Here is a 17,837-nt window from a genome sequence, read left to right as displayed (position 1 = left end):
AGCACACTGTAGAAAAGAAACCATCAGAAGTAAGTCAGTGTTTAAGGAATTTTTATTAAACCAAGAATTTTATAATCCAAATTATGTTTCTTTGCTCAGCTATCAATTCTCACTGTCAACTAAAACAGTGGTGATATTCTGAGCTTTTCCACAGTAAAGAATTACAAAATTAAAGAAAGGAATGCTTTAAATTTTTGTACTGTGCTGAAAATTTTTCCCCCAGGTTTATAAAACATTAATTTGTATTTTTTATTTTACTTTTTTTTTTTTTTAAATTTTAAATCAATAAGTAATCTAGGACTAGCATTTGTTTTGCTAGCCCCGGCATTGCTCTGTACATAAGCTTCAAAGTTTCCTTTCCTTTTTTTATTTATTTTATATTTTGCAATGTTTTTCTCAATATTTAATAGTTTTTCCATGTTTAGATTTTTTTTTTCTTCAGTGAAGCGAAGTTCTAGATTGTAGTCCCGGATCTTTCTGCAAACAAAAACAATGTTGTTAGGTTTTAAAATTAAAGCAGCACCTTATGTTTTCTGACATGCTTTCTGCAAATGTAATCCCGACAGTACTTTGTGCTTTCATGGTATCAATATTAGCAAACTTCTCTACGAGCAGTGTATCAGAGGCATCCCCCACTTTTTAGAGACATGGAAGTAAAGTATCCCAAGTCTGTGATACTTGGTAAGACAAAACTGAGTCTAGAACTAAACAGTACTCTGCACAGCACGGCCTTGGACAATGGCTACACACAGTAATTTGTTACTGTAACTAACTTGACTGCAGGTCACCTCTACTCTGAAGGCCAGCATGCCATGGCTCATCAAATAACTACACTAGCAGCATTTTCAATTTCCAATTACTAAAACATCATGGTGTCAAAGTTTAGGCATCTTAGTTTAGGACAGACAACTTATTCAGCACTTGTTTATTTCCAGTGTGAAAGTGTCACTAGCAAAAAAAAATAGAAAAAGAAAGAAGTGTGGAAAAAACATGACTCAAATTCTGTCTCCAAAAGGAAAGTTGCAGAAATCAAAAGACCAAGAAAAAAGAAAATTTTAAGTGATCAAATGTTAAAGCAGGCATCTTCAACTGATAGCTGTAGATGTGGAAAGTTCATATACAGGCAAAACCTAACTGGACTGAATAGACACCTATATCATCCTCAACTCCACAACACATTCCCCTTCCAAAATTCTAAGGATACCACCTTTTGTCTCTTCCTGTCATGCAAAATTAAGATACTAACCCCACAGAAGGCAATAAAGAAAAACAGTATTTTAATTGGCATGACAGTTAAATTCACAAAAATGTGAAGTCAAGACAACATGTAGTTTAGTTTTTAATTACTGTATAATAGTTTTTGGCAAGTATATACAAATTATAGTGTAAATAAGCTATTGAATTCCTAAGGAAAAATAGGGTTGGAGTATCGTTTTAGGTTTACTTCAATCCTAGAAGTTTCTCTTGAACAACAGTGTGAACAGTAGCGTTTGACAGAACTGCACATTTTTGTACGCATGCCTAGAACTAATTCCAGCTAAACATGCTGTTAAAAACAATGCTTTAATTCTAGCTAAATATGCAAGACAAAATGTCAGTAGCATTTGCTAACCAAGACCTACAGAACTGGACAACAGGATCGAGCACAAAATTTGTTCACAACTGTGACCATAGCTGCTGCTTTCTGTGGCTGCAAATGATACAGAGCCTGGAAGCATACTGCTTATATGGCCGTGGACTAATGACTATTGCCCCAGTCAACCTACAGAATTACAGTGCTCAGAAAACTTACTTATTAAACACTTGGAACCCCAGTGGGATTATTAACTGCCTTTTGAGCAGCCTCTTTAGCTTGGTGGGCTTGTAGTACGGCTACAGCTTCATCAACCTGTTAAGTAAAAAAGAAAAATTAATATAGGGAAGCTTAGTAATTTCTGTGTATTTAAGTTAATGAAACAGTTTAAATTCTACATACAAACAATGCCTGCATTGTTAAAGAGAAAAGGATAACATTAAAGTTCCAGTTCATGCTAATGGAAGTTGCTGCCACCCTCTGAAAGAGGATATTCTAACTCCTCACCCTGGGCCACTGTTGCATTGCTGCTACTCCACTGTGCCAGCATAAACACCTGTTCAATTAGTGTAGACTTACTTGCTGATAAAACTAGCAGAATGCAAAAGTCCACCTACCTTCGAACGAAGAGACTCAGGAGACTCGAGCATGTGGAGGAGTTCAGAGTTGTCAATCTCCAACAACATACCAGTGATCTTACCCGCCAGAGTAGGGTGCATGCTTTGAATGAGAGGAAATAGACGTTCACCTAGAGGGAAAAAAGTTAATCAGAGTGACAAATCTCATCTGACAAACAGCCTATATTTAAGGGAGAAGGGAAACAAACACCTTGTTCTACTGCTAAAACCATTTATTCTGCATTTTAAGATTTATAAAAGAGTACTTTGACTGTCCTTCTGCTACAAGGCATAGAGAAAGGTAGCATGTACATACCTAACATCTGCTTTTGTTCTTGTGGTGGGGCAGAAGCCAACATGGAAGCAGTCAAGGGTTCCTGACCTTGCACATGGACAGCAGGCTGCAAATTCATAGAATCATAGAAGCATAGAATTGTTAGGGTTGGAAAAGACCTAAAAGATCATCAAGTCCAACCGTCGACCCAATGCCACCATGCCCGCTAAACCATGTCCTGGAAGCGCCACATCTAGATGTTTTTTGAACACCTCCAGGGATGGTGACTCCACCACCTCCCTGGGCAGCCTCTTCCAATGCCTAATGACTCTTCCAGTGAAGAAATTCTTCCTAAGATCCAGCCTGAACCTCCCCTGGCGTAACTTGAGGCCATTTCCTCTCGTCCTATCACTGGTTACCCGGGAGAAGAGACTGACCCCCACCTTACCACAACCTTCTATCAGGTAGTTCTAGAGGGCGATAAGGTCTCCCCTCAGCCTACTCTTCTGCAAACTAAACAACCCCAGTTCCCTCAGCCGCTCCTCACAAGACCTGTGTTCCAGACCCTTCACCAGCTTTGTTGCCCTTCTTTGGACATGCTCAATGTCCTTCTTGTAGTGAGGGGCCCAGAACTGAACACAGTATTCGAGGTGCGGCCTCACCAGTGCTGAGTACAGGGGAACAATCACTTCCCTCATCCTGCTGGCCACACTATTTCTGATACAATTAATTTAACACCATGTGAAAATTAAGTTTAGACCATAATTAGGTGCAGCTTCAAATATCCAATGTTCCACAGCTCAGCGTAAACAATGCCTATGCTGTCAGAAACATGGAAGAACTTACAACTAAGTCAGTTTAACCAAAAACTGCTGGTTAGAGCTGAGTGATGCTGGAGATTAGTATCAACCACTCCATTGTAGAGGAAACATAAGGAGAATTCATGCTAAGGTATCAAGCAACTGGAAAATATGAAGTAACACAGGATCACATCCTGTCCCAGGTGAACTTGAAATATACTTAAAACCCCAAGGCTGTAACTCTGCTGCCATAATGCAAAGCCTGAATTCTAGAACAAAGACAACTCTCAATTGTAAGCCACCCCCCCACCCACCACGTTCCTCTGCAAAAAACACCAGCAAAAGCATGGACCAGTTTCTAAAATTACGTACCTGCTGCATAGCAACCTGCGGCTGTGTATTAAGATGCTGCTGAGGATTACGAACACCTGCAGCATATTTGTATTGTGGTACTGTGCGTACAGCAGGGGTAGCTGCAGTAGCTGCTGCTGCAGGACGTGGACCCATGGTTTGTGTTGATGTATTAGCTGGAAAAATAACATGATTCCATATGCAAATAATTAATTTTTTTATTTAGCCTACACTGTACAAGTTAAAAACAACAAACCAGCTGAAACTGAATACCTAATTTAGGTACTGTATTATAGATATATATAGATACACACTATTGTCAACTGTCACATCACTGGTCATATCTGAAGGTTCAAAGCTCAAAGTTTACTGGGTGTTACTTTCCAGTCACTTCACTAATGAATTGCTTTTCTAACATGCTATTGAAAAAAATCTATGAGAAAACATTCACTTTGGTTGAGTATTAATTTACTTTCATTCTAAGCTCAAAGGACACTTGATTTCCTGAGCACATTACGTCAACAGTCATCCTAAAAAGATACTTTCATGAAGTAGAAAGCTAAAATATACCACTGCCTAATACAGTCTGAGAGAATTAAGACTCCATTGCAATCAATTTTGGTTCATCCAGTGATGTGCAGCTTCTGCATATGTGATACTAGCTCACAATATTCTATGACAAAATAATAAGAGCTAAAATTGTATCATCTCAGTATTTTTACACGCAACCTATTATCACAACTGCCACAATGATGTTTAGAAATGGCAGAAGCTGTCATACAGTATTATTAAAATGCACAATAAAAGAAGAAATGCTTCATGCTGAAGAGATGGGATCACAGCAGGAGTCTTTGCTGGGACAATATTTCAAGCAACTGCTAGAAGATGATACTAGCTTACTCATTTAGTAAGAGCCAGGAGGAGGGAAGTATTACCACATATGACATCGAACTTATGAATGCTTTTGAGAGATGATTCTGTATCGGTAAGATCAGAAAAGAAGTCTAATACTTAAGAGCTTGCATAAATGACACTCACCAACACGCTGTGTTGACATGACTCGTGGAACTTGTGAAGAAGCTGGTCTCATGGTACTAAATGGTGGTCTGGGTGCTGCTGGGCGGATAGCACCAGGCATGTTTTGGAATGCTATGTTTTAGAGAAAATATATTAAGTTACATGCTGAAACACTGAAAGGTGAAGATAGTTCAAAAGCAATACCACTACCATGACAAAGAGAAGACTGATACTGTAATGCCATGAAAATGTATTTAAAAGTGCAAAGGTAAATGCTATGAAGTTTACTGCAATCACTGGAAAGAGGTAAAGAAGTGACTTACGATGAGGTCTGGCACCCTGAGCAGTCCAGCGAGGACTAGGTCTAGCAAGTTGAGCAAGTTGATTAGTAGGATAGTATGCAGCACGGTTCTGAGTCTGTCAAATATAAAAAACATTGTGTAACTGTTCTCTTTGAAGGGAATGCTGACAGTCCTTTCTGCTATGAAATCAGAATGCTGAAATTACAGAGATGTGCCAATATATTTACTGTTAAATCTAAACAGATTTTATACACAGTACAAAACATTGTTACTCATCTCTATACGTACCTGTGGGATAGCTGCCATGAAGTAACCTGAAGGAGGTGCTGGTTGGTAAGGGTTGATTACAGGATTAGGTACTGCTCTTACACTTGCCATTCTCTGCATATACTGGTTGGTGAGATGAGCTTGGCGCTCTTCTTTACGCTGGGCTAGAGCTACATATAATGGTTTAGTAGCCACAATTCTACCATTCATTTCTGTGACAGCTTTCGTGGCTTCTTCTGGTGATGAAAAGCATACAAATCCAAATCCTTTGCTGCGGCCACCTTCCATCATGACCTGTCAGTACAAAATTTTAGTTTTAAAATAAGAGAATGTCGTATCTACTCAACTCGCTAAGTTTCTTCTTTCAGCTTACTAGAAGTGAGACCACAGATTCGTTTTACTGAATTGATTTATAAAAGGAATATAATTGTTTAATTAATAGCTAGTTGTTTACTGAATACAGATGAAAATCTCAGTGAAGTAATAATGAGCACATTATTGCAGTGGAAGATGAAAAATGTGTGTCATTTTTCTCACATTAATATCATTACTCAGTTTATTTCAAGAAAGGATGATCATATGTGTTTAACCCTTGATGTATAAAAATCGAGAAAGCAGATCTCCACGTATATAGTTTACAGTAGCAGTGATAAGTGACTGGGTCACATCTGTTAGTAAATGAGATAAATCATTCTTCCTTGGTGAAGGATTACTGTTCATTTTCAAAGAAAGGACGAGCACAATCTATAAACTTCGCTTTACCTTTGCACTAGTGATTGTACCAAATGGGGAGAATTCTTTTCGAAGACGTTCATCATCAATCCCATCATCAAGATTTTTCACGTAAAGGTTTACACCCTAAAAAAAAAGGCAAGTTATTTCTGAAAGCAAATAGTCCATGTAAATCTAGAACTATCATAGAATAAAGTTAGTCCTCTTGAATTAAAACTGAACCTGGTATCTGGTGATCCTGTCCTGCTTCATTTGTTCAAACTTGCGCTTCAGCTCCGTCTGTCTTTCCACCTTTTTCTGAGCCCGGCCAACATAGATTTGTTTCCCATTGAGCTCTTTCCCATTCATCTCATCTACAGCCTTCATTAATAAACAAGAGGTTAGCAGTGCACTTTGTATTCCAGTGTTTTTCAGGCATACAAAAAATGTAATTCAAATTACAAAAAGTTACATAAGGATTCCAGAAAAAGAGCCAATCCTTCTGAAATATCACTAGCTGAAACAAAATACCCCAAGACTTCCCTGCTTAAAGTAAAACGGAAATTGCTTTCTGAGTGTGCTTCTGTCCAGTTAAAGAAAAGTCACAAGGGATGCAAAAAAATTTTCTTATATGAGGTTGGGAAAAAGATATAAAATAATCAAGTCACACAATTAGAAACTATTTCTCCAACCTTATCTTGCAAAAGGCAGAGAAAAGAAAGCAAATTAAATTGAGAAGCTCTAATTCACACACTTCCGTTTTTAAAAGTAACATCTGAAACTATAGTATCTACCAGGTTTTCTTTACTGTATGTTAAGCTACAGCTGGTATATATGGCACTTTTTAAAGACTTTTAATCTTTCATCAAGAAAATACTTCAGAGTATGAAAATATGAACTTTTTTCCCTTTATGAGCTTTTGAGTTAGAACTATTAATATGTGAAAACTGGCACAGATTTATTAAATTAATTTAAAACCAGAAGTCACCAGTTCATTGTATACCTTCATAATCAAAGCCATTAACAACAGACCTACTGAGATATTAGAATTTTATGTTATTTAAAACACTGTACATGTGATTCTGACTACTGTAAGAGAAACAATTCATCAATGAATGTATGCAAGACTGAACAATGTAGATGTAAGACAGACAGGATTTGTTCTAATCTCTTGCTTGTACACTTGCACTACTGACAAATCACAGAAATGCCTTTTGAAAAGCAAGCTTCGTTTGTTGCCCTGATTTGTTCTGTGCTGAGTTTTTCTCCTGATGCTATGTCCCTAATGCCACAGTCAACTGACACATCAAAGCAACAAGCTGACACAGAATTAAGTCATGCAGCATACTGGCATGTTACAGACATATACATGAACTAAAAGGACACTTCTTCTAAAGTCACTCTTCAGAGTAAAAGCAACATCACAGGGCTCTATGACTATTTTCTCATAGCTGTGCCAAATGTGCTCCATAAAACTAGTAGCTTTCCTGCTGACTCTGCAGTGCTGAAGTTTGAAACCACAATCCTTTCTGCCTTGCACAAGTGTCCTGTGCAACCAAATTGGATCCAATGATTCATCTGGGTTTTGCAGATATAATAAATTTACTATGCTCGTATGTTGCCCAGCATGAGGGAGTCCAAATCTCAGAGACCTTTAAGCCCAACTACAGCAGGTTATTAAATTATTCAAGACCCCCCATTTCTACACTAGTTCCAGCTGTCTCAGAGTATCTTAATTTAATAGGCTCCTCAAATCAACTGACATTTGCTCATAAAAAAGCATTCTAAATGACAGAAACTACGCCAAGTCTTTTAGGAAGCACACATCTGGTTTTGCAGTTTCCTTGACCAATTAAAACCCCTTAATGAATTCACAAGATTTCAAGTCGCTAAATAAACATATTATTTGGGTCTCAGCTATAGAATCCCTGAAATGAAGTCCAAGAGCTTACTTTTTGGGCATCTTCATGTCTCTCAAAACTAACGAAGCCAAAGCCTTTGGATTTTCCACTCTCATCAGTCATAACTTTCACACTTAGGGCAGGACCTAAAAAATAGAATTAAATACTTACGCTTCGTATACAGAGTGTATTCTCTTCACATTTTGAACATCCTGTTTAGAAGTTTTAATATTTAGTTTGTTTCACGTGTATTACTATTATTGGTGCAGAAGTCCTTTGTATCTAGTAAGCATCACCCGTTCATATAAAATCGCTGATTTGTCTTGATGCTGAACTTCAGCCATTAGGGCCGAAGTCTGCCACGTTGAATTTCTTTCCTAGTGTATTTTCAACCAAAATGGGGTAGGACTTTCACTTCAAAGTGAATGAAATCATTCTTCTCATTAAAAATTACAACATTTAAAAAGCATTAGTGTTTCCATCCTTTGAAACAGGTACTGAAAGCTGGAGAGGAGGCCTTCCTGTTAGGTATGTGCTTAACCATTTATCCCAGTGAAAGGCCATCCCAGTTCAGCAATTCAAAACCTTTGAAAAATTCAGTTCACAAACTCAATTGAGACAGCATTAGCAGCTAAATTCACTACTGTTTCAACCACAGATACTTCAATAGTGGAAAGGAATTTCCTGTAAATGCTGCTTAGGGCTGCTATAGAATATCTCATGTACAAAGCTTTGTCTTGCTTTACATGATATCCACTGGAGAAGAGCAAAAGCACGAAGGAAAGAAAATACAAAAAAAACAGCTGAGTCAGCAAATAAAATAGATGTGCCCTACAGACCAGGACAAGAATCTGTAACTGAATTAAGGAGTCAGCCATTTCCTCTTTCGATGGTGACACATCATATAAATTACTAGATCATGATCATACGCCTGCCATAATTCTGCCCTGTGCGTAAATGAGGATCAAGACAGAACCAAATAGCTTGCCAATGGAAAAGTTCCTTGTAATTTCATATTAGGTCAACCACCACAATGCAACTGACTAATGAAAGCAGAGATACCCTGAGTAAAGGTAAGTCTGCAGGTCAATGAAAGCAATAGCAAACTCATTTGTCATGTATCCTGTAGTGAATTCGTAACATCAATCTGTACTAAAACAGAAAACACTTTTATTTGCAACTTCAAAAAATTTTGCAAAACCCATTCAAAAGACTATTTAGGACACGTTATTTTCAGATAATCAGAAACAATTCTGATGGCAGGATTGTATTACACTATTCTGCCTATTTAAAATTCTGCAGTGGATATTACTGCACTTGAATCTGAAACTGGAATTAAGTACCAACTTTTCAGTACTTTTTTTTATTTTTTTAAATCAACATCAGACAGCCAGCTGATTCGTTGTATTATAAGGCACTGTACAGATACAAGAAGTTGAAGTTCACTCATGTTTATAATAACTTAAAGTTTAAGACATTACCAAACTTGCCAAAGAGCTCCTTAAGTCTCTCATCATCCATGTCTTCTCCGAAATTCTTGATGTAAACATTGGTGAATTCCTTTGCTCTGGCTCCAAGCTCTGCCTCACGTTCCTTACGGGATTTAAACCTTCCAACAAATCTAGTTGCAGGAGAACAAAATAGTGTAGATTAAAGCAAGTGTCTCAAGATTTAAAAATTTACTTTAATCCTCTGGCATCTTATTTTTTTCTTAATCAGTCTCATTGTTCATTATAGGCATGAAATTCTTTACATGAAATATTTATGATAAAACTCCATCAGAAAAACAATTTCACTACCCTTTGCTACGTCAGTGTGCTTATCACAGTTACTAGCACCAAAATGCTTTCAAGCCATTGGTGAGATCGTTCAGTTTTATAAAACAGCCTTTGACAACAGGAGCTGGACAATGGGAGAGAGTACTAGTGGCTAAACAGAGATTCTAGATATCAGTATAATCCCTTTGCCATACTAAAAACTTGGCAGCCTGTAAGCAGTCACCGTTCTCAGATCCAGCTTTTAAGCAAGGGATATTTAACTAACCTCCCCCACTCCCTTACACACCTTTCTAGACTATATCAAAGTAAGACTTTTGTTTGTTTTATTTGGGGTTTTTTTTTGCTGTTGCTTTTTTAAATAGGCATAAAGAAATAGATAGTTAGCTTGCTCTTTAGTCAAATACCATTGCCAATTGGCTGGGAACACCAAAGGCCAGTTCATACAAAGAAAGAACAGAAGCTGAACACAACATTCTGCAACGCAAGGAACTGCTCTAGTACCAATGTTACATGGCTAACACTGATTTCTGATTGTAGTAGACTTTCGCTCTCAAATTTTATTAGATTGTTCAACTTTATAGTTCCAAATCTGACAAATCCAATAAAGTAGTATACAGTAACTCAACATTCTCAAACTTCAACTTCACCCGATTTATAGTAACCAAGGATGGTAAGAATGATAGTACAACGTGCTCAGCAGATTTTGAGTTAGTGAAGTACTGCCTGGCCTGAATAGAAATTAAAAGCAAAATTAACTCCCGTGATGTATTTTACCAAAGTTTACATAAATCACGTGCTTTTATGACTATATGCTGACCTTTTTTTACTAATTTAAAAAGGTTGTATAAAGATGGAAGCAGAGTAAAAAGATCCACAGTATGCCAGTCAAGCACAGAACAAGCAGGAAAACTAAAGTTTCAAAAAATATTTTTCCCTGTATGTGGCTTGATCTATCCACCTCTACAGGTAAAAACAGTCCATGGTGGTAAGCTGAAGCTGTTTTCTGTTATCCTTCTTCCAAGCCCTCTCAAGTATTTACCGAGCTATTCCTTTGCAACTATAACAAATACCATAATGATCCCTTAGGCACAGCTGTAAGGCACACTCGTCCCCCTCCTCAAGCCTAGGTTATCACTAACCAAGTAACCAAATAACCTTTTTTTCCTACAGTATAGAAGTGATAATGTTTAAAACATTATGTTTCTGTAAGTTTTATTTTCTACTCCTGTTTCCTAGGTATGCCTATTAACAGACATTCATATAAAAACATTAGTGTAATCTGATCACTGTTCAGGACTGCGTAACTCTAGAGCTTTAAGCTTCATCCAAAAAATGGATAACATACCTATCTCACAACTCTTATAAAGTAAGTACTATTCAGAACACCTGACAGACTGTATTTTATCTCAGGCCAGTAAGATCAGAAAACCAGAGAAGTTCCCAAATCCTCATTACTGTATTGGCTTAAAAGACAAGTCAGTCAACATTTCTGCCCCCCGCCCCAAGTCCATTATTAGCATTTTCTGAACTTATTCTGCCTTTAGAATAGGCAGGTGATACAATTCATAGTATTCCTAGCACGAAAATTCTAAATCCTCTTTAAAATTAGAAATGTTTAGAATAACCTGCCTTTTCTAGGTAAGCTTTAAGTATTTGTCCACTGTAAAATGAATTTCAGTTTGTTGATCCCCAACTATGTATTTATGTACTTACACTTTGCGGTCATTAAGCAGCATACCATTCATTTTTTCAATAGCTCTTTCTGCAGCTTCTTGTGTCTCAAAATGTACAAATCCATAACCCTTGGATCCATTTTCATCACATACCACCTATTAAAGAAAAACCCTGCTGTAATACCCATGCAATGTTTCCAGTGTAAATTGAGTTGTTCTGTGTCAAACCATTAAATGCACCAATAATTTTCCACTAACCTTACAAGACAGGATGTTTCCAAAAGCAGAAAATGTGTCATACAAAGCTTTGTTATCAATTGATTTGTCCAAGTTTTTGATAAAGATGTTTCCTACACCGCTTTTGCGTAGAGACGGATCGCGCTGAGACCACATGATGCGCACTGGTTTGCCTTTAATGACATCAAAGTTCATGGTATCCAAAGCTCGTTCAGCTGGAGAAACATCATGGAATTAGTAGGAAACGCTAAAGTTATCTTAATAAGCACAGAAACAGCATTTGAAGTACAATTCTTCACAAAATTTTTACTAGTCCAGCACTACCACCAAGACACAAACCCAAATAAATCCCACTCTGTTTTATGCAAGTAAAAACTGGCAAACACTCCTCAGCAACAGCTGCACTTAGGAGACAGGAAGGAGCACAGGTCAGCTGAACAACATGTAGAAATCCCAGTAGCCTGAAGGATTGGACCCCACTATGAAAAGATGGTACGGTGACAGGAGAAAATGTATTGAGTGATGGCAGTTACAACCTATTCCACAAGAATAAAAGTTTTAACATTTGTGAAAACCAGCTGGCCACTCCCACATCATGTAGATGTATATTGTATCAATAAAAATGCTTTTAGGGGTACAGCTTGTGCCTGTATGAGGCCTTTTGCAAACATAAGTAAGAACTCCTAAATCACCAATACCCCTAAACCAACAAAATTTCTTTGCTAGCTGGAGTTCAAGCCTGGTTCAGGCAGCTGTTCCACACAACTCCTTCCACAGTGACAAAAAAGATCTGTGATGGACTTCCAGGCAAGGGACAGTTCAAAGAGATTTAAAACTAGTACTTAATTTTGAAAATCTGAAATTATATATACATATTAAAAGCTCACACGATAAAATACATACAAGCTCACTGAAGGAACGAGCATTAAAACAGCAAAATGAAGTAACGTAAACCAGGTTTTGTTACTCCAATGGAGCAGTTTTTCCAGTAGAACTCCACAACTAACTTTTCAAAGCCCGAACTTAAGATCTCCGTGTATTTAAATAAGGAAGTATCAAGACTTCTTCAGTTTTCATATGTTCCTTCAAAGCAACAATATATGTCTGTGATGTTTCAAGTCAACAAGGTATTTAAACAAGAAAGAGCAACAGTTGTCCAGTATGGCAGATGTATTTTATGATCTCCTACATGAGCTCCTTTTTGTTGTTGTTCCTGTACATCTGGAAGAACAGTGAAAAAAGTCCCAATAAATTCCTGAAGTACCCATTGGTACTAATTCACTTCACTGCAATTTGCATATAGCAAAGCAACGTGATGTTAACAAGACTGAAATCGGTTTAGTATTAGTTTAAAAACAGTATCCATGTCAGTTAATTACTTTTCTGAGGAGAAGGACCAAGGGCCAATCACACTGTGAAAACCATTATTTTATGTTTTTGATCTTTAAGTGCTGCTTTTATCTTTAGCTATGTTGTTGGATATCATGGCCAAAGAAAATTTGCACTCAGCCTCTAGTTCAGCTGGTACACCACGTTTTGCATCCTTTCTTGACACGTTTTCAGACTACAAGTGAATCTGAAGATTATATTCTCTGAAAGACATCTGTAGAAGTTAACACGACAGACATCTAACATTTTCTTGTAAAAAAAATAATCTATTGATACTACTACCACATTCACATGACAACAGCGAGTCAACAACTGATTTAAGCTGAAGCCACAAAAAAATATAAGCATTGCCAGTCTTTTAAATAAGTTAACAAAGCTTTCACAAACTTTAATATAAATTAAGCAGGAGAAACAAGACAACCTAGATACTGATAATGAGAAACAAAAGCACTGGAAGGCTTTACATTACAAAAGGAAAAAAAAAAAAGCAAAAAAAAAAAAAGAAGAACTGTGGATGTGAGACTGGCCACAGCAGAAACATCTAACACTTCGGTATTGCCCTGGAAGTCATTACAATTATTACTGCCAGCACCAGCAAAAGTGCCTGCAACAAACAGTTCATTATTTACAGAAGTAGTAACAGGGCTTCCTTTACTAGAAAAGAGGCTTTTCTAATTCATGCTAATTGCTTCTAGAATAATCCTGACACTCCTCAAAAACGTGTGTCCCTGGACACGTTTCCCAAACATCTGACTCAAAGTGGGTCCGTGCTGGCCTTCGCAAACATTACCACTCTCAACTTAATAGTGAGCACATATCTTAGACCAATGCAATTTCTCCACAAGGACAGAACGGAAACTCTCAACAGCTCTCCTCATCTCTTCTACAGAGCAGAAGTACAAGAAATTTAAGGAAAAAAAATAAGATTTCTGCTTAACCAACACCACATTGTCATTCCACAATAGATTTTAAAATATTACTAGAACACTTCTGCAACCAGGTACAAGCTACTCATTAAAATTCACAACTAGTAAAACTGGCTTACTTTCATTACATTTCAGCCATAAAAGGCTGCAGGCGGGTTTGCAGGAGGCTATTCCATTCAGCAGTTAACTTGTTACCAAGTGGGACACACTACCGGTGCTGTACTTCTGCTGATTCTGCTGGAGCTTTTATTGAATGAGTCACCAGTTCCCATTTTAGTCGTGAGCAACTGGACAGTCCACTTTAGTAACAATTTTAAAATCACACGGAATATACACTTAATGCTAAACCTTGTTAAATGTACATAGCAACAGCTATAAAATAATAAACCTCTGGAAACATAACCATTAAAAAAATCTGAAGGGAGAAGTGCAATCTCAGATTACTCAAGAATATTTCTAGTGTAGTGATGAAACAAGATTGCCTGGGTTTTACTCGGGACTATGACTCAAATTCAGAAAGTCACAACTATGAAATGTGTGCATACCTCACAGATGTGTCATCAGGCCTAATTAGTTTTTGGAAGAGCTTTGAGATCCCTAGTTTGCAGACAGCTGGTAATGTCAAACACACCTTCAAAGATTTTTCAAAACCCAAGTTAGCTGTTACTAGCTTTTTAATAAGCATAGCCCAAGATGTAGCTAAGAATTAGGATAAACCGAGAAAAGGCAGCTAGTTTGGAATCGAAATGAAACCAGTATTATTGTGAGAATAACCATTCATCCTCAGAGCTCCTATGTCAAGGTTTCAGTAAATGGATAGAATGATCTATGAAAAAAAAAATCAGCAAATGCTTTCTAGGTATTTGCCAAGAACATCAAATTCTAAAAATGTTGCAAAAGTATAATTACACAATATAATTTAAGTATATTTTAAACAAGTGCTTCCAGATATGTGCCAGATGCAAGTTTGATAGAGATGAGAAATACTTTTAGCTGAACTGGACTAGGTGCAGAATGAAAGATGTGTGCTTCCCAAAGTCTGAAAAATACTTATAACATTTGGAGTAACAGCATTTTTGTAAGAGGCACAGTCTCAAACTCTGAATGCAAGCACTGCTCAGGTGAAAAAGCTGTATTTGTTCCCACATTTGACAAATTACAAACTTAAGTCACAAATTCAGGGTTGAACATGTCGCTCAACTAATGACAATGATAAAGCTGGCCCTTACAGACTTCTGACATTACCAGGGAGCAGAAGTATTTGAATCACCTTCAACTTCTGCCTTGACATTACCATATCACAGTACTGAACTTTGCTAACCTCTTATTTTTCTTTTTGAGAGCAAACTGTACCATAGGTTTTTATCGAATGAAAGCAAAGTATATTGAAACAAGCATTCAGATCGTCTCATTCTAAACAATGGCTGAATAAATTAAAAGCTCTCTGAAGGGAGAGAGCTGATAACAGGTGAAAGATCCACCTATTAAAACGATGAGACAGTGACTTTTACTACTTACATACAAATATCATCGGTACACCAAAGTCTGATCTGATAATGGCTATATACTAAAGCCAATTTTGAAAGCCAGTTAATTTAGTTGCCTGAAAAGTTTGTAATTCAAATCTCTCACTTTCATACGCTTGAAAAATAAAACCATTATAACAGAAAGCTGTTTAGTTAACTGTACTTGAAAGCAAGTATGTTCTAGCTGGCCGAATTATTTTTTGTTTTAATTGGACTCCACAAAACTTAGTACCGGTCACATCTGGTTCTTTTATCAAAATATCCTCCAAATGAACACGCCAGTTTGCCAAACTTGACACAAACTTGACCAGAATTACATGGAAAGTTTCTTTACTGACATAACTTTAGAGAACCAGCAACATGTCATGTAACTCAAGTTTAATAAAACCACAACTTGGGAAACACCATGTCAGAGAGTTTACGGCAAAGAGAAATGGATCAGAACACAGCTTGCTACGTGAAGAGCAAGCAAAGGATGCCCAAGTAATTTCATCCCCTCCCGACACATGACAGACCTGCCATCGTGTTTTAATGTATTGTGCTTTGGCTGGACGTCCATGAAACTACCAAGCCATCCTGGTACATCCTACTTCCTTCTTTTGGCCTCTTAATCACACATACACACCCAGCTCCTGCGTAGTTATTAAAAGGTGCTAATGACTGAGATGTTTTCCTCAAACTAGCCTTCATCCCGGATTCCCGATGCAGCAGCACACGGACGCGCCAGCCTGTGGAAAAGCCGCCTGCACACCCACCCCCTCCCCGCGGGCCCCGGGAGCTGCAGCCGCCCGGCCGGGGCAGCTCCGCCAGGCCCCAGGCTTTCGGCGAGGGCGCCCGGGCCCTTCCCCGCCCGCTGCCGGGGCCGCGCGTCGGCTTTCGGTTCCCGGCGGCGGGGTGCGGAAGAGTCCCAGTCCCCCCCAACCCGCCCCGCCGCCATGAGGCGCCGCCGGCCTCCTCTAGGCCGCGTGTCAGCCAGGCCGCAGCCCCGCCGCAAACACTTCCCCGCCGGCGCGGCGCCAAGTTTACCCGCGTCCCGGCAACGCCAACGCGGTCCCGGCAGCGACCAGGCGGGGAAAATGGATGTGGGGCGGCGGCCGGGTCGGGGGGGGGGTTGGGGGGGTGTGGGGCGGGCCGCGCCGATCCCTGGTGGGGGCGGGGGAGAAACATGGCTCCTCCGCCGGCGGCCGCCCCAGCGCTCCCCTCACGCCGCCTCGCCCGCCGACCCCGGCTCCCTCCTCTCCTCCCTTCCCCTCCCGGCGCCCCGGCCACTCACCGTCCGCGGGCTGCTGGAAGTTGACATAGGCGTAGCCGAGCGACCGGCGGGTGATCATGTCCCTGCAGACGCGGATGGAGAGGATGGGCCCGGCGGGGCTGAACTTCTCGTAGAGCATGGCCTCCGTCACGTCGGGGTGCAGGTCCCCCACGTAGAGAGAGGCCATGGGGTAGCTGGGGGCGCTGGGGTTCATCCTGCCGCCGTCTCCCGGCGCAGGGAGGGCAAGGGGGGGTAGGGCGCTGACGAGGCGAGGAGGCCGCGGCGGCCCGGCGGTCCGTGAGAGCAGGGGCCGGCGGTGGCGGCGCGGCGGAGACGGTACGCCGGAGGCGGATGCGCAGGAGCGGCGAGTGGAAAGGGCGTGGGGGGGGGGTCTGGCTCACTCCGTGCCGGGCCTGGCGAAGGTGGCGGCGGCTACTGGCCTCGGCGGGGGTCGGGCTTCGCTCTGTGTCTCCTCTCGGCTGCGCCGGGTCCGGGGGGCTTCGCTTTCACAGGGTTATTTTATATCAAAACCGGCCGGTTGCAGAAGGTTGACGGGAGATTGAAGAGGGAAGGATTATTTTTTTTTGAAAGGTTTTAGGATTTTTGGATTTTTTTGGCTTTTTTAATATTTTTAGTAATAAATGGTGCGGCGGGGCCGGGCCGGCGTGTCCGGGTGTCCGGAGCACACGCACTGCGGCACACAGCTCCGACGGCGGCCGGGGGACAAGGGGGGAGGCCGCCGCCCCCGGCCGCGCACTATATATACCCGCCCCGCCCCTATCGCCCGTACGCCACGCACCGACAGCGCACCACCGCGCGAGGCGCCGCCGCGGGGGAGGGAGAGCACACGCGCAGCGCCGGCGCCCGGCGGGGGGCGAAACGGCGGCTCTGGCGCATGCGTGGAAACGGCCGGGCGGGAGCGCGTCTGCGCATCCGGACGTCACAGGGGAGGGGTGGTGGGGCTCGGCGCCAGGGCGCATGCGCCAGCGTGAGAGCACATGTGCGCGGCGGGGGGAGGGGCAGCGGGGAGCCGGACGGGTCAAAGGGCGCGTGCGCACGGAGGAGCTCAACGACGAGCGGCCGTGCGCGTGCGCCCCGCCCCGTCTCGCGCGCTCGTCTGGCCGCCCGCGCAGGCGTTGCCGCCAGCGGCGCTCGCTCGCTCGCTCGCTCGCTCGCGCGCGCGCGCGCGGGCAGGCAAGGAAGGTCGCGTGCCGGCCGGAAAGGGATGGGCCTGGCCGGCCCC

At 41.0% G+C, this 17,837-nt stretch overlaps 1 protein-coding gene across 2 annotated transcripts; it reads right to left on the bottom strand.

Moving 5' to 3' along the window:
• Nucleotides 1–34: 34 nt before the first annotated feature.
• On the bottom strand, nucleotides 35–17,340 carry PABPC1 (poly(A) binding protein cytoplasmic 1). Of its 2 annotated transcripts, XM_068396064.1 has the most exons (15): nucleotides 16,616–17,340; nucleotides 11,523–11,716; nucleotides 11,305–11,420; nucleotides 9,295–9,434; nucleotides 7,865–7,959; nucleotides 6,156–6,293; nucleotides 5,964–6,059; nucleotides 5,223–5,495; nucleotides 4,956–5,049; nucleotides 4,654–4,764; nucleotides 3,637–3,791; nucleotides 2,507–2,591; nucleotides 2,191–2,321; nucleotides 1,793–1,888; nucleotides 35–477 (listed from the first exon to the last, which is right to left on the bottom strand). In XM_068396064.1, exons 1-14 carry the CDS (start codon nucleotides 16,806–16,808, stop codon nucleotides 1,796–1,798), a joined length of 1,914 nt encoding a protein of 637 aa, XP_068252165.1. In that variant the 5' UTR covers nucleotides 16,809–17,340; the 3' UTR covers nucleotides 35–477; nucleotides 1,793–1,795. The 2 variants fall into 2 exon arrangements, with proteins under 2 accessions (XP_068252165.1, XP_068252166.1); XM_068396065.1 differs by lacking the exon at nucleotides 6,156–6,293.
• Between the last annotated feature and the right edge of the window lie 497 nt (nucleotides 17,341–17,837).

This window comes from Nyctibius grandis, chromosome 3 (genome assembly GCF_013368605.1).
Source record: "Nyctibius grandis isolate bNycGra1 chromosome 3, bNycGra1.pri, whole genome shotgun sequence".
NCBI classification, from domain to species: domain Eukaryota; kingdom Metazoa; phylum Chordata; class Aves; order Nyctibiiformes; family Nyctibiidae; genus Nyctibius; species Nyctibius grandis.
This window is presented reverse-complemented; position numbering and strand designations above follow the sequence as displayed.

Bases quoted from the DNA above. Each gene is read 5' to 3' on its own strand.
- PABPC1 (XM_068396064.1), bottom strand. From the start codon at position 16,808: ATGAACCCCAGCGCCCCCAGCTACCCCATGGCCTCTCTCTACGTGGGG. The intron at 11,717-16,615 runs GTGAGTGGCCGG...ATGTTTCTCCAG, and splicing joins CTTCCAGCAGCCCGCGGACG to CTGAACGAGCTTTGGATACC. The intron at 11,421-11,522 runs GTTAGTGGAAAA...TTTCTTTAATAG, and splicing joins GAAACATCCTGTCTTGTAAG to GTGGTATGTGATGAAAATGG.